A 15,881-nucleotide genomic window follows, 5' to 3' on the forward strand; every position below is an offset into this window, starting at 1 on the left:
TTGGCTGATGGTCCATGAGTTTTGTGGTGGAGCCAAGTCAAACATAAACCACAGACTTCAGTAGGCACAAAGGGAGCTACAGTTAAATAATATCTGCCCCACCATTCATCAACAACGCACCTCCCAGAAGTTACCAGTGAGTGTTGTTAGGTGCACTTCAACTTCACACTTGATCCTTCTCTATAATTTCACATGCTAGCTAATCCTCCCGGGAATCCCCTTTCTTCCTCATATGCATTTGACTCCTTCACCTCTGCCTATTCTTTGTCTAGCTATTCATCTCTTTCCTGTGCTAGTCCTGGCTTATTGGTTGTCTTCCATAGCTTCTTAGCTGTTGATGTCTCCACCCATGGTCTTTAATTAACCCAGGTAGGCTGCTAGCTTACCTAAATCACCATTCCAGCAGAGGCTTTAACTCTCAACTTCATATTTTGGTGCTTCCCTTCAGCACCCCAGTTCCCATACCTTTTAGCTGTCCATCTCCGCAATGACAAATGCACAGGTATGAAAAACCCTGCCCTGTCCCATATATTCTTTTTTTTTTTCCTAAATCTTCCACAGAAATAGATGATCATGCTAGAAATGCTTGCCCTCTGCCACCAACTTTATCCAATCATCAAATCACAACAATTCTAGCTCTTTGACATCTTTGCACGTTAACACATGAAGAACTGATTGTGAATCTCAGGTCAACTCTCCTAAATTGATCTACCTCATCTTATTTTCTATAAGTCACCTACAAATGATTTACAATAATCTAGAGTTAGCAGGATAGAAAGTACAGTTAGAGACTACTGAACTCCAATGCCAACCTTGCTAATGCTACCCACCCGAAGTGATACTTCAAGGGCTTGCAAGAAAAAAGAGGAGAAAGACAAATTTTGATAGACATTAAACCACACACACATCTTTGCCATCCCACACAAAAAGGGGCCCCAGTTTATGTCATAACATTTGCTAAATGCCTACTTTTAAACTGATTTACTGGACATCTGTTAAGCTTTCTGGAAAAGTAGAAATGGTATCAATACTAGACCTCATCAGAGCGCATTAGCACTTACAAGGGGCAGACTTTGCAGGCCCACATCTATCAGGTGGTTTGGGAGAATGACTTAGAATGCCTTACTTTGACTGAATAAAAAGAAAAAAATGATCACGATCTATTTTGGTCATTCCGTTAATTGCATATTGAAGTACACTCTTAAGCACGATTAACAAGTTATCAAGGAAAGCAAGGTGTGTAAAGTGTTAGCTAAAGTGAACTTTGAAGCGTTTTAATTGCCAGATTTCCAGAGGTAAAATGAAACGGTATCTGAACCCAAGTACCTGCATCATATAGAGATTTTATATTTGACATTGAATGCATATTTAGAGAGACAAATACACGTGTGTAACGCAGATGTCATTATTAGGGGACTATCTGACACCTGGCCACTAACAGTTGCTATTGTGAGTGGAAACTGAGGGAATTTGCTTGGGGCTGGAGAGAAAGAAAGTCAGTAGTTAAGGATCCCTGCTGCTCTTGCAGAGGACCGATTTTAGGCCCCAAAGCCCAAGGCAGGAGGTCTGTAACTCCAACCCCAGAAGATCCTATCCATTCTTCTGTACTCGAAATAAACCTGCACTTGCAAGTGCACATGCTCACACAGGCACATAATGAATATTTTTTTTTTCCCAAAAGAAAACCTTATTTACCTAAATCCAAATGTGTCTTTTCCTCCACATCCTGGAGAAGCTACTGTGACTGAAGCACGAGCTCTGTTTTCAACATGCTAAGGCTTTTGGCAGATACCTGCACTTTGGGGCCTTCCGTTGCCTGCAAAGTCTGTTAAGTAAATGAATCCCTAGATGGACTCCCCTCCCCCACCTCCATCTCTCCAAGCTGAGGTTCTTCATTGTAATTGCTTTTAAATTAGGTTATGAAATGGACTGGGTTCTGGTGGCCCAGGCTTATGTGAGACTGGTATTTGAAACAGGAGAAGCAAGAGCAGCCTGGCCTTTTTACACTTAGCAGGCACAAAAGGCAAGTTCCTGTTTCCCAAACAAATACTTCATGTACTTCTGCAGAAGTTCTTGTGAGCCTCACTTGCTCACGAAACAATATAGCAGTCTTCGTGGGAATTAAGGATGTCAGAGAAGATTCTTTGGCAGTGTTCCGGACTCTGGGGCCCTGGAGACAAGGACATCTCCACAATTCAATAGTGAAATGAGGCCTGAAGTTCATCCCTGGGATGCCTAAGGAGCTCCATGGCTCCTCTTGGCCCTAAACATCAGTCAAGAAGTTTGTTCTGGGAGGATCACTCCTCTTGACCTGAATCAAAATTTCCCGGCGGCACCCAAGTACAACCTACCCAAATGGAAAGGTCTGGGCCGGGTCTTCAGCTGGACACAAGCCGGCCACACCCTCCCTGGCGCTGGGCTTTGGAGAAACTGAGTCCGCGCACACCGGGGAACTCCGCAGGGCCCCGCCCCCTCGCGGCCCCGCCCCTCACCTTGCTAGTGCCGTGCTCTGGCCGCGAAGGTGCGTGCGGCGCGCGCTGATTGGCGGCTTCCCGGCGCTGCCCCGCTGCCATTGGCTGCCAGCGCCTCTTTGTTCCAGGTCCCAGGCGCAGCCGAACCGGGCTGCGGAAGTTCGAGGGCACGGGGCGAGTGGCTGCGGCGTCGGCGCCCGAGTGAGTCCCCGCAGCGGAGATCGCGGACGCGGGACCGAGCCCCTCCGACGCCCAGCATGGACCTGGAAACCAAAATGAAGAAGGTGAGTGGCCTCGGGCGCGCTCGCTCCACCTGAGCGCCGGAGCTGCCCCGGGTTCCAGGGTCAAATCCCGTAGGTGCGGGGAGGGGAGGGGACGACTCCGCGGACCCCGAACCCCGGAGTGCCTGTCGCTGCGGGGAGGAACCCCGAGACCCGTTGTCACTGAGCCTGAAACTCCGGAAAACCTTTCAGCCACGCCTTCCCAAAAGGCCAGGGTGAGGTCTGGGCGATGGTGACTGACACCGCTTCCTGTCTGGGGAAGCTGCTGTCTGGAGAGCCGGTGTGAGTGTGTTCGGCCATGTGGCTTTGACAGCCCCGACCTCCCCCTCCACCCCTGAGCCTGGCTGCCCCAGGCTCTCCAAAGTGGCTGCTGACTAGTGACACTTCCTTCACATCCGCGCCTGCTGATAACTTCTGGAGTGATGACTTTGAGGGGCGGGGGGAGTGTGTGTGTTTCACTGATGGCCTGAGCGCCAGCACACTGTCTCCTTCTTGCGGAGTTGGCGGCCAGCTGCAAGCAGCGGTCGGTCGTTGCAGGTGCTGGGGGACACCCTCGTGACTGTGCCAGGTGTCCAGGCTAATAGCCCTACCTGAGGAGCTCTGAGATTATGGGGAAGTCTATCAGGTCGCCTGGGTGAAATGGGTGGGGACCAGACTATGACTCAAAAGAACGCTGACGTCACATTCTATTGTAACATTCGACCTTAAAGGTCTTGTTCCTGGGAATTGCGCCTGTGTACTTTGAAGTAAGCCAGTGGTCATTTATCAAATAGGGAAGGAAGCTGTGCAGACTAAGAAAGAAAAGTTGAGAAAACTTTCTTCCCTTGGTACCTTACGGTTGCCGGCTCATCTTCTAAAAGGGAAATTTCAGTTTTGTGTGCCCAGAATTGAATTTTTAAAATTGTATGCAAATATATGGTATGAGGCTAGGAAGCGGTTGGCCAATAAAAACTTTGAACCTAGGAAACAGTTGCTTGGTCTGTCCTGATTAAAATCAGCACTCAGAAGGGACATGGAGAACAGGAAATATTATATTTGTTCTTGTCTCTTCCTGCCTGATCGTTATTCTCTCACCATGTTTGCCGGTTAACCATGCTTCCTACTTAGAAAGCATTTGATGGGCTGTGCAGTCCTCTGCTGGTGAACACGGAACTCAGAGTTTTAGTGTAAGAACTACTTCAGAGACGTTTGGCTCAAATGGGGGGGGGCGGCGGGGTTTGCTTAGAAATACTGATTTGAAAACTATTCTGTAAAAGTAAGAGTTACTTGAAGGCACTGGGGGAAGGGCAGGCAAATGAGAGGCTTGTTAGGCTAGTGACTCTGCTGTGTGTAATACTGCCCTGCTGTGTGTTTGCCAAACCCCACAGGATATAAGACCAGAAGTGAATCCTAATGTGGAATCTGAACTTTGGCAATAGTGATGTGCCAGTGTGTCTCATAAGTGGCCATTTCTGAAGCACAGGGTTGATGATGAGGGGGTGGCCTCGACATGTGGAGACAAAGACCACTGCTTCTGCTCAGTTTTGCTGTGAACCAAAACACTAGTTTTAAAAGTATTCTCAGAGGGAAAGTCCAAAGTTATGAATTATTCCTGCTTGCAAGGGAGTAGAAAAATGCAGATAATTCATAAGTACTTTACTGAAGTCTGGGTTATAATAAATAATTCCTCCATTCCCCCCCCCCCCCGTACTTTAAAAGGGTATCTTTTCAATTGAGTGCCTTAACCATCCATGGAAGTTTATTCTTTCTCATCTGGCCTCAAGAACAAAAATTTCAGAAATTTAAAGAAAATGCAATAACATCAATAAATCCTATTTTATGATGCTGTCACTCTCAGAGATGCTCAGAGGGTCTCTATCAGTAGATGACAAAGAACACCCCAACAGCATCCTATTTGACTGCCATCCATGTCCTTGACTTACCCCTTCCAAGCTACTTTTCAGTGGATTAGATAAAACGTTCCCCAGTGCAAAACACTTAGAGATTCTGGGAGTCCATTTTACCTTTTGAGCCATAGTCTCAAAAGAAACATATGTTTATGAATTGTTTTATTTAGAAGTTGCTTTCTAGCACATTTAAGACTCTCAGACACATCACTAAGGCTTCTCCTCTCTTCTTGTCACATCTAGATAGTTGTCAGATCTTCTTAGGTTACACAAGAAAAGCCATAATTTGAATGTACCTTCAAAACAAAGGCAGTTTGGAAATGGAAATATAGAGGCATTTAAATAAAAACCAATTTGATTTGTAGCTTAAAAGTGTGGTAGTTTTCCTTTCCAAAGCCTTTGCATTTCATTGTTGACTCCAAAAGGAATTTTCCCTAGCAGATGGAAAAGGTTATTTATTTCCCATTAACATTTCCTGAAGTCTTTACCTTTCAGTGACCTAGGTGAGTTATACTATTGTAAGAGTTTTGGTTTATAAAAGGAGAGGTTTCCCCATGAACTTGCCCTTGGGTTGATTATCACTTATATACTGCTATCACAGGCACTCTGAGTTTCATAATTACTGTTTTGCTGTATTTTGTTTTGTTTGAAGCAAGTGAGCTGTTGCTAGGATGTGGAAGCTGGTTTGTCTACACAGAGCTTTTTTTTTTTTTTTTTAAACAATATTTTAGATGAGAATTTGACTTTTATGTTCACACCCTGTCCTCTGAAGCTCTCAGCTGGACCCTGTCCCTGCATCTTGCATCCCCTTAGCTCTGTGTCTGATTGCAAAAATAAATAATGGCTCTGAGAGGTAGAAACAGTTTCATTTTCATGGTAAATCATGGCCAGTCACCAGCTGTTTTCCCTTGGAGTTACTCTCTCTGAGAAAATCAACTTTCAATCTTCAAAATATACCAAAGACTCCAGCGACTTCCAGTATACTGCCTAGAATGGCTTGCCTGGCTTTAATTTTACTGTATTTTGTAAACCTCTTTTTTGAAATATATCCTAGTATCTTACATACTTTTCTTGAAACTCTTGTTTCTTTAAATTTACTTTGAAAAGAATGAGATGCATCTTAAATATGGAATGCTACAGACAACAACAAAAAGTCCCTCTCTGCATTCAGGTTTGTTTACAAAGCTTTAATTGTTTTCCAAAAGTGGATAGTAAGTCCAAGTGACTGGAGCTGGAAAAGCTTCAAAACCACAGAGATTTTTGCATTGAAAATGAGAATGAGCCGTTTTTCATAGGTAGCCCCATAGTTAAAGGAAAAAAGCAGCTATGTGGGAATCTGGGTCCTCAAATCTAGTTAGCTTCTCTGCATGAAGTCCTTCTTGGTATAGGAAACTGTTGACAAAAAAACTCCAACTGTCAAGAGGAGAGAGAGAGAGAGAGAAAGGGAGAGAGAGGAGAGAGAGAGAAGAAAAGAGGGAGAGGGAGGGGAGAGAGGGAAGAGGAAAGAACAAGAAAGAAAAAAGAGAAAAAGAAAAGAAAAAGAAAAAGGGAAAGAAAGAAAAACAGAGAAAGAGTGAGTTTATTCTGGAGATGTTTTGAGTGACCATGGCCCAGGAATACAGATTTAAGTTACCCTATATTCCATGTTCCAACATGGAAGCAGTTTTATGACACTTTATAACTTTATAGTACAAAGAAAGTCATAAATCAAGCCAAGTTCAAAATACATCAGTGATCCAATCATGTCAAGATGGGGGAGGTTTTCTGTAGGCCCAAGATGCAAGATGCTGTCTGATGACATCATATTGGGAGGTTTTCTATAAGCCCAAGATGTAAGATGCTATCTGATGACATGCTTAGCTTTTGAGTTGGTAGAAGCTAACCATCTGCTAAGTTAATTGATTCCAAAGGTTTCTGTTGTTCAGACTCAAATGGGCTGGAAATGGCTTTTCCAGAGGGCTAGAACCAGCTCAAGGTAGGGTAATTAGCTTCAGTCCTTCAACATTCTAATCTTTCTGTAGTGCTAACATTCAAGTCAGTGAGCGCATCACTCTGCAGACACAGCTTGTTCCAGGAGTTTTGCATTGGGAACACATTTTCCTTAAGAGTCATTGACCCAAACTGGAGTAAAGGGAGAGCTTGTCTTTAAAAGTGGGTGCTCAGAAATGACAGAAAAAAGTAAAATGCCCCCAGTGAAGCTTTTGTGTCTTTGCCTGTGGCTGTGGTAAAATGCTCCAACAAAAATAATATAGCAGAAAGGATTTATTCTGGCTCATAGCTCAAGTGTCATGGTGAGGGAGTCAAGGTATTTGGAGCTTGATGGAGTTGGTTATAGCAAATCCACAATCAGGAAACAGAGAGAGCACACTGCTGTTCAGCTCCTCTTTTCCATGTATACAGTCTAAATACAAGCATAGGGAAATGGTGCTACCTTCCTACCTTAATGAACCAAAGATGATCACCCTGCTGGCATGCTAAGAGGCCCACCTCCCACGTGATTTAAGATCCTGTCAAACAGTGAACACTAATAGTCACAACTGTGTACTCCCTATTGATTGTTTGTGCAATGTTCATATTCCAAGTTCAATACTAAATCTTATGCATTCTTCAAGGTCCGTCTTATTATATCTAATCTATCCTCTTCAAGGAAACCTCCCATTTTCCTACCTACACAGAAAATCGTTGACTCTACATTCCCAAGGCATGTTTCTGTAACTCTTAAAATAGTCAATCTGTAGATTGCAAGTACATTTGTAGCTTCACCTTTTCACTTAGATGTTAATCTTGAGAGACAAATCTAGATTTTATAAAACTTGACTACTTTGATTGTTGTCAAAACAGTCTTATGAGGGCCATAGTCCCATTTTGAGGACTAAGAAACCTCAATTCAGATTACTTAATTTGAAACTGAAGAACCTATGAACTTGAACCATTATCCTTAGAATTCATGTTCTTTTTTATCAATGCTCCTACCTTTTGAGTGTTCTATCACCCATCTTATGCATTTAAACAATCTTACTTGCTTATTTAAGGAAATTATATTTGTCTGGGCAATGGTGGTACACACCTTTAATGCCAGCACTTGGGAGGCAGAGGCAGGAGGATCTCTGTGGGCTTGAGGTCAGCCTGGTCTACAGAGCCAGCTTCTAGGACAGACAGGGCTATATAAAGAAACCCTGTCTCTCAAAAAGAAAAAAAAAGAAATTATATTTGAAGAAGTAATTTCCATACTGATAAAATTACCAACTACCCTACTGGTTTTCAGGTTGTGTGCTAAAGTTGTGTTTGATGCATGTCCATTAGTTGTCAGATAGATGTCTACAAAAGTAAAAGGCTCATGAAAAGGAATTTCTGGGAGACTTCTACAAGTAAAGAAAGTCCAGTAGCATAATATCTTCTAGAATTCATCATATCTTCTAGAATTCTCCCAACTTCTTGTTTGTGTTGGGAGCTAAGAGTCATACCCTCTTGTCCATATTCACTGTGACCCTGAGCAGTAGCAAACCTGTGTTGGGCTCCCTGCTTTGGGATGTGAGCCACAGCATCTGGATTGCAGGGGTCCTGGTGAGCCCTGGGAGTGCTGTATCTTCTGAGCTTCACATGTGGTAGAAGTGTCCACATTCTGTGGGTAGGAAATACATTTTCTTATGGCAAATGCTCCATGTTTCACTGGTGTAGTAGAACAGACAGCTAAAAGCAGAGCAGAAAACAAACAAAAATACTAGGCTACCCCTTATGCTGAGGAAGTTATTAGTGTTCCTTTCCCTCCTGCTTGCAAAAACTTCTGTTAAAAAGCAGTAGAAATACCAAAAATGCTGAGTCATGTCTTGAACTTGTTATGGAGATATTCAGAATGGAATTAATACAAGGGACCACCCCTGTTCCAGAAAGAGTTACTTAGTAGGGCTTCCTTAGTGCTATTCTGTGTTATTTTTCTAAGTTTTAGAATAGTGCTTAGCTACCTGATAATTTGAATACAAGTTCCTTCTATAAGCTGAACGGAACCATACAGTGTGCTTAGAAATTAGGAAAGGTCAGTAACATCCAGAACTTGTCTATTGGCCGTGTATCCAGACTCTCTCTTTTATCTTTACCAGCATCCTTTCTTATCATACTAGGCCATAGTAGGTCTATTCTGTTTTGTTATGTTGGCCACCTTAGAACTCAATTTCCATGTAGGAAGAAACTCAATAGGTGAAAGATTATATCTAAGGTTCTAAATCCTGTGCCTCTGGCTGTGAAAATTTATGTTAACAGTCTACCAAGCACAGTGTTCTACATCACTTAAAAATCACACAGACCCTAAGAGTGCATGTAAATACATACACACATGTACACAGGAAGTGGTGTAGTGTGTAGCTGTTCTATGCATCTGTGAATTCCACAAGGAAACTTAGTTGCCTGGGGCAAATGAGCTGACATGTGAAGTATTACTTTTCTTAGTATATGGAGAAATGATAAGCAAACATTACCTACTGTTTTTAATTATTGTGTCTCTCGAATAAGACTTGTCTCTTAAAAGCTGTCTTAAAAAATGCATCTAGGGCTGGTGCAGGATGTGTCACTATGGTAATGAACAGAAAAGACACAGATTTATACTAATTTAAAGAGTGATAGAGCAAAAATAAATTTTAAGAAAAGTAAATGACAGGTGAAAATCGGCAGCGCTAGGAAGCCTCCCGAGGAGCCTTCACAGGTTAGCTAGCAGTGTGCTGGATTTCTAACATGGTGGGAAGTTTGGGTTGTGAGTCTTGGGCATAATTAATCTTGTAAACATTGGAATGTTCATTCCCTTTATCCTATGTTATGGCTGCTTGGGGAGGAATAAATGGTAAAGTGTAATAAAATACAACCGTAATAAAATGAAGTTGCATCTTTCCACCTCTGAAGTAGCTGCATTCAGTCCTCTTGATTGCACATACCCTGACAGAGGCAGTCTTGGATTCCTGTTTGCTGTACTCAGAAAGTTTTGTTTAGCAACCACTGCCATGGTAACTATTATTATTATTTTTTAAAGGCAAGGTTTCTCTGTGTAGCCCTGGCTGTCCTGGAATTCACTCTATAGGCCAGGCTGGTCTTAGATTCAGATTCTCCTGCTCCCCACTCCCAACCCTGTGCTGGGATTAAAGGTGTGAATCACCACCACCCAGAGATACTATGGTTTTTAAAAAGTCTGTTTGTTAGATCATTAATGTTCAAGGCATATAAGAAACTCATTTTTATAAGATGGTGAAATGTCCAGGGAAATTATATGGGTTGTGATTAAGAAAACGTCAAAAAAAAAAAAAAAAAAAAAAAAAAAACACAAAAATAGAGAAACAAGATTTATCAAATTTAAAACAGGTTGCAAGATTTTAAAGAAAAACAGTGTCACTGGTTTTGGAATAAACAGACACTCAAGCCCTGTGTTAGAGGTTGGAAGGTTTTTTTTTCTCACCAGCCAACTATAGCCTTCAGCGCTCCTGTAAAACAGCTACAGTCTGATCTGTAGTAGATGCACCTTTTTGGTTTCTGACTTACACACCTACATAACTTCCTGTTTAAGTAATTGCCTGGAGAGATAAAAAGGTATGAGAAATCACAATGTTCTAGCTCTCACTGCTTTCATTTGGTCCCCAAAGTGAAAAGTATAGTTTAGCATGTTCACTTTCTTTAATCCTCCCCCAGTCTGCTGAGGATGGGCTTGGGCTGTGCTGAAGCAAGGTTTAAGGGTGGAGGATGTTTGGCCTGAAGCCAGCGGGTGGGGGATTGCAGAGATCTGCCTGCTTATCGACATAATGCTACTACTGGAGGAATACATTGTCCTTGAAGCACTGACTCATCCTCAAACCAGGAGTGACTGAGCTTGTGTTTATCCCAGTAACATCCCGATGACCTTAAAAAAAAAAAAAAAAAAAAAAAAAAAAAAAAATCTATAAAACGGAGTTTCCAGGAGTTTATTGCAAAGCTTCTTATCTGAACAGTGGCGAGCTAACGAATGCTTTGGTGGGGAGGCTGCTAATAAGCCCAAGCCACAGGAACGTTTTCCTTGCTATGTCTGATTCAAAAATGCTATTACATTTCATTGCAAAATGGCCATGTAGATGCTAAGGTAGAGTTTTGGTTTTATATGGATATACCATTGTGACAACTTGATAGAACGAGTCCCAATGGTAGAATATTTTGTTTGTTTTTTTTTTCTTTTATGAGGTTCTGGCCAGCAATAAAAGTAACTGGGACTCAGCAAAAAGTTATGCTTTGTTTTACATAAGGAATATTTCAAGTGGTTTATGTTTAAGATGATAGACTCTAAACTGGATTTCTACCCATATCACTCATTGAGCCTATGTGCTCTAGAATACTAGGGTGTCAGCAATGGTACGAAGAAAAGGAAGAGGGGGTTGGAATGAGAGGGAGGCCAGACAAACATGTAAATTTACTGGCTAGGCTGGAATGAATGTAATAATACTGTTTCTTTCATCTGGTAAGGAACAACTTTAAAGAAAGTCTATCATAGGCTAATTTTGTAAAAGCAGCAAAAAATGAGTTACTACACTAAAAGACACCGAGCTGTTGTTTTTGTTTTGTTTTGTTTTGTTTTTTTTAAGCTGTCAAAGGCCTACTGGCTCCTATTGCTCACACTCCTTTATATATGTCTTGGACTGGACAGCTGAGTCATGGTTTGCTAGCTGCCACATTTAAAAGCAATGCAGTAATAGCAATACAAACAACCATTACTGAGTCCCTGGGCAAATGTAATTAACTTTAATTGGGTAGACTGGGAGTATTCTATTGAGGAAACAGTTGCTATACAATAAACAAAATTTCATTAGGCAAAGAAAGCATTAAACAGGAAGACCAAGCAGCGGAAGCGTTGGGTAGTGAGAAGTCAGTAGGTTCATCCTGGCTTGGAGTTCACACCCTCAGCAGCTTCTCTTTGACCGGTGTCAAGCTAAGCCAAGAGCATGGAAGCTTCAGCAATTTGTAGTTTTCCCCAAGTCAGGTTTAAGTTAAGGCAACAGCTTGAAGCTGTGCTATTGAAGCAGCCTAGCCCACCGCTGTGGTTCTCTGTCCCGTTGCTCTAACTTGGGCTCATATTTGGTAAGCTGTTTCAATCGGCTTGTGAAAAGAGGACACTCCACGTTGTGGGCTAGCTGTTGTTGGCTGGACTCCCAGCTGTGAGTTGGCATCACCCAGACACCAAGCGTTTGTCTTCATTATACCTCCAGCCAACTAAGGGTTTGCTGGCTCTGTAACGATGAAGAGACAGACAAAGTGGGACTTAGGGTCAGCAACTCTGACCCTGGGATGTTAGGATCCTCAAACTTACTCTTTAGTGTGAGAGCTCTGCCAGAGGTCCGCCAGTGACAGCTAGTAAGGAGCCTAGCAGCTCCTCAGCAGCCAAAGTAGTAACTTCCAGGGGCTTTCTAGAACTTTCCCAGCGGCTAGGACCTTGGCTTTGCATCTTTTCTCTCAGCTTGTCTGTAACTCTTGAGCTGCTCTCAGATTGTTGGTGGGTATGCCTGGGGCCAGAAGTTTGTTGAGTTGCCAATGTAGTACATCCTACCTGTAGTAAAAACTACAAATGGGCCACCAAACACTCTTAATGTGGCTTTATTGGAGTCGAGGCTGCAGCATCAGTGAGTATTGTGCAAGGGTTCTCCTGGATGGCTCCCTGCTCCTGGCAAGGGACGGAGAAAGAGCGAGACAATCCTGCACACACGCTGTCATGGATGGGCTTGGTGGTCCTCCCAGTCAGAGCAGGTATCTATGAGAGATACCCCAGGGTTCTGAACGGTGTCACCTGAAGCTTTGATGACATAACCAAAGTCTCCTGAAGCATAGGTGCAATTGGAGAGGCAGCCATGACAGTTGCAATGCTCCTTGTATTTGGAACAACATGTATGTTTGCCTTGATAGGTTTGATTTCTCTGTGTTAACAGTTCAGTCTTTGTGAGAAGCCATGAGGGGGTGTGTCTAGTTTTTATGAGATAGGGTCTCACTCTAGCCCAAACTATATTATTTATATATATAATTTTTTTTTTGGAGATAGAGTCTTATGTAGCCCAAGCTGGCGTGAACTTTCTGTGTTACCAATGATGACCTCATGTTCATTTCCTTATATGTCTCAGAATGGACTGGTGAGTCACTGTTTGCAGTAATAGGAATTCAAACCACCTCTTGCCTCTACTTTACATGTCCTAGAGTCACAGATGTCCTCCACTATGCAATGTCTAGCTTTTTAAACAGCCACACCTGTCATGACTGTAGTTCAACAGACTTCCTATGGCTCTGATTGGGATTGAGTGGCTCCCGTGCCCTGTCCCCTGAACATGGTGGGGCTGTCCTGTAACATTAGTAAGCAGTCCAGACAGGCTCTGGAGCAATGGAAAGCACAGCCACAGATTCCTAGCTGGCCTTCACCTCTATCCCATCTAGGTTACTCACTCAGTTCGGTATCCATCACCACTGAGACCAGAGGAATGGAAAGTATCCGACCACTGTCAGTCAAGTAGCCATTGAGCAATGGAACTGCCCAATAGCCTTACTCATAATGAGGGAGCAAAATTACACAAAATTAATCTTCTTGTTCAGTCAACTTTATCTAATAATCCGTAACGTCTGCCTAAATATCCTTAGAGAGGATTGGCACCGACCATCTGACTAAAATCATCAAGTGCTTGAAGCAAAGCGTTGGAATAGTAGAGGGCAGGTAGTCTTTGGGCCTTCTAAAATTCTGTGGAAGAACAAAGAACTTCGCAGCATGTCTTGCTTGATTTTTCAGAGGGCCTGGTTTTAATATGGCTATTTTTCTGCTAGCTTTGAGACATAGATCTCTCCAAATTCTTCTCAGCCAGGTTATGTTACTTCCACATTGCCTGAGGAAATGTAGAACTGATTTTTTGTGAAAAATGACTGAATGCCTGAGGTTTTTAAGGGAGGTTCAAAGCCCGACCTTTTAAATACTACAACAAATTCAAAATATGCTACAGAAATGTTCAAGCTGTGGTGCGCGTGTTAGAATATGTCAGTGCTAATATAGGATGCAAAGTTGTCCAAACAGAAATAGGCCCAGTGTAAGGGAAGGGAGGCAAGACATATTTACCCAAACTCCACGTTCTTCAAGACATCACAGACAAGGTAGTAGAATTGTTATTTCTTGTGACTTCTGTGGACCAAGTGAATTCAGTCAGAGGGTATTGGCCCCTGCCATACACTTCTCTATAACATGGGCATTTAAAGGAAGTACTTCAGAGCTTGGTGTTCACACATGTACATTTGAATCCCAGCTTTGATGCTTGCCTCTTAATCTGGGCAGGGTTTTGTTTGTTTACTTCTTTCATTTCATTTACTCTGTGAACTGCTGAGAGTGTTCAATATTGTTTTTAAATTCTCTGATGAGGATGCTTAGATGGCTCTTAGTGCTGATTAGTGAAGGTCTAGCGAGCCAGAATTGTATCCGTGGTTTCAGTGTATCTTAGAGTCAGTTCTTGGTGCTAATTCCCTCTCTATGTATAGCTGTCTAAGTTATTTAACCCTCTAAAACTACCCTATCCTCATCCTCAACTCGCTAGGTTACTGTGAGTGCCAGCATAAGAGACACTAACCTTTAAAGCACCATGCCTGGAGCCTACACATAGATAACAACAAATATGTCATCATCACCAAAAATTGCAATCTAGAGGGAAGAAAACCACACAGAGGTCATCATGCCATTTAATAAGTTCCTGATGGGAACTTTTTGTGATGATGTGTTGTCAGCAAATTATTGTGAGCAATTATTGTGAGCAAATTATTGTGATTCCTGAACACAAAGGAAGACTCTGTTAAAGCTTGGTAGCCTGGGATATGTCACATCATTGGATGTGTTTTCCTTTTCAAAGCTGTGTCACAAAGAATGAACCACTGGTTTCACAGTGTCAAATGTCAGGACAGGGAAGTGGCATGTCTTTTAAATCAGAATCTTCAGTTTCTTTTGTTGAGTACAACTCCATAGGCTCCTTGCATTTCCTCCCATGAAATTGCCACCTGCCCATCCCCGCTTCAGTCTGTCCTACATACACTCCAGCTACTTAGGTAGGGAACAAAGGTCAGCAAATTACTTGACTGTGGGGTCACTTTCTCCTGCTCCTCTTGATGTGTACAGTGTACTGCTGTAACATTGTGCTATATACCTAACACATGTCAATAATTGCGGCACCATTTCAGTTTTGGGATGTAGTGTCGTCGTAATGCTTCTCAGTGTACCTCTGTCTGAGTGACCCCTCTTTGGGGTCAGCTGCAGCTGACCAAATTAGGAACCTTTTCTGCAATCCACACTCTTTTAAGGAACTCCCACAGATACCTTTTGGACACAGGTTCTGAAAATCCCTTTTAGAGCTGATGAACAGGAGCTTTCGAGAACATGCTAAGCACATGTCACTTCAGAGTCTTTCCATAGAACCAACCTTAATTAAAAAGTGATTTCAGCAACAATCATAGGCTATTAACACCCTTACAGCTTGCATTGGATTGTCTCAAGGTAACAGATCCGGGGTGGTTGCAGGGAGCTTTCCCTAGTGTCGCTTACTCACAGAGGAGAGCTGCTAGAGGTCATGGCAAATATAATTTGACAGTAGTCACTAGAAGTGTTTCTAAGGAACCTGCTTAAACTATGGAGATGGACAACAACTTTCCTATTAATTGTTTCCCTGGAATATACGAAACCTAAATTACATTGTCTCTAATACTGTTCTGTGACTGAATTGGCTTTTGAATGTTCGATTAACCCCATGCATATAAGAATGATTGACCGTAAGTACTCCCTAATCTTAGTTAGACTGAGGTCCCATGTTCATTTCTTTTTCTAGGTGGATTAGTGTTAAAAAAAAAAAAAAAAAAAAAAAAAAAAAAGCTTGCACAGACCCATATACAAAACTTCTCCTAGTTTTTCTTTGTGTTTTTAAGAGAACCCTCATGTGTTACAGAATTGTGGAATTTCATAAATATACCACTGTAATTTCCTAACAATCAAGCCTGGTATTTTACATAGTATTTTATAAACATTTATAACTGTGTATGTATGTATATATACAATTATTCTTGCTTGTATATGTTTGAGAAGAAGAATGGGTTTTGGGAATTTAAAAAAAAAAGTTACCCTCTGTCCTGACTTTGGGAAGATTTTCCTAGTCCTGACAGAGTGAAAAACCAACTGTTTCAAAGGAAATTATTTGTAAGAGAGAATCAAAGTTCTCTTTTAGTGTGGCCATATGACTAAAGAT

The 15,881-nt window shown here is 42.2% G+C and overlaps 1 protein-coding gene across 1 annotated transcript in view; it reads left to right on the forward strand.

Moving 5' to 3' along the window:
* Positions 1-2,530: 2,530 nt before the first annotated feature.
* Positions 2,531-15,881, forward strand: part of Tes (testin LIM domain protein) — a 36,927-nt gene continuing 23,576 nt past the window's right edge. Inside the window, exon 1 of the mRNA XM_051175713.1 lies at positions 2,531-2,755. Coding sequence (XP_051031670.1) covers positions 2,729-2,755 — 27 coding nt within the window. The 5' untranslated portion in view covers positions 2,531-2,728. The remainder of the gene's footprint in view (positions 2,756-15,881) is intronic.

This window comes from Phodopus roborovskii, unplaced genomic scaffold, assembly GCF_943737965.1.
Source record: "Phodopus roborovskii unplaced genomic scaffold, PHOROB, whole genome shotgun sequence".
NCBI lineage: Eukaryota > Metazoa > Chordata > Mammalia > Rodentia > Cricetidae > Phodopus > Phodopus roborovskii.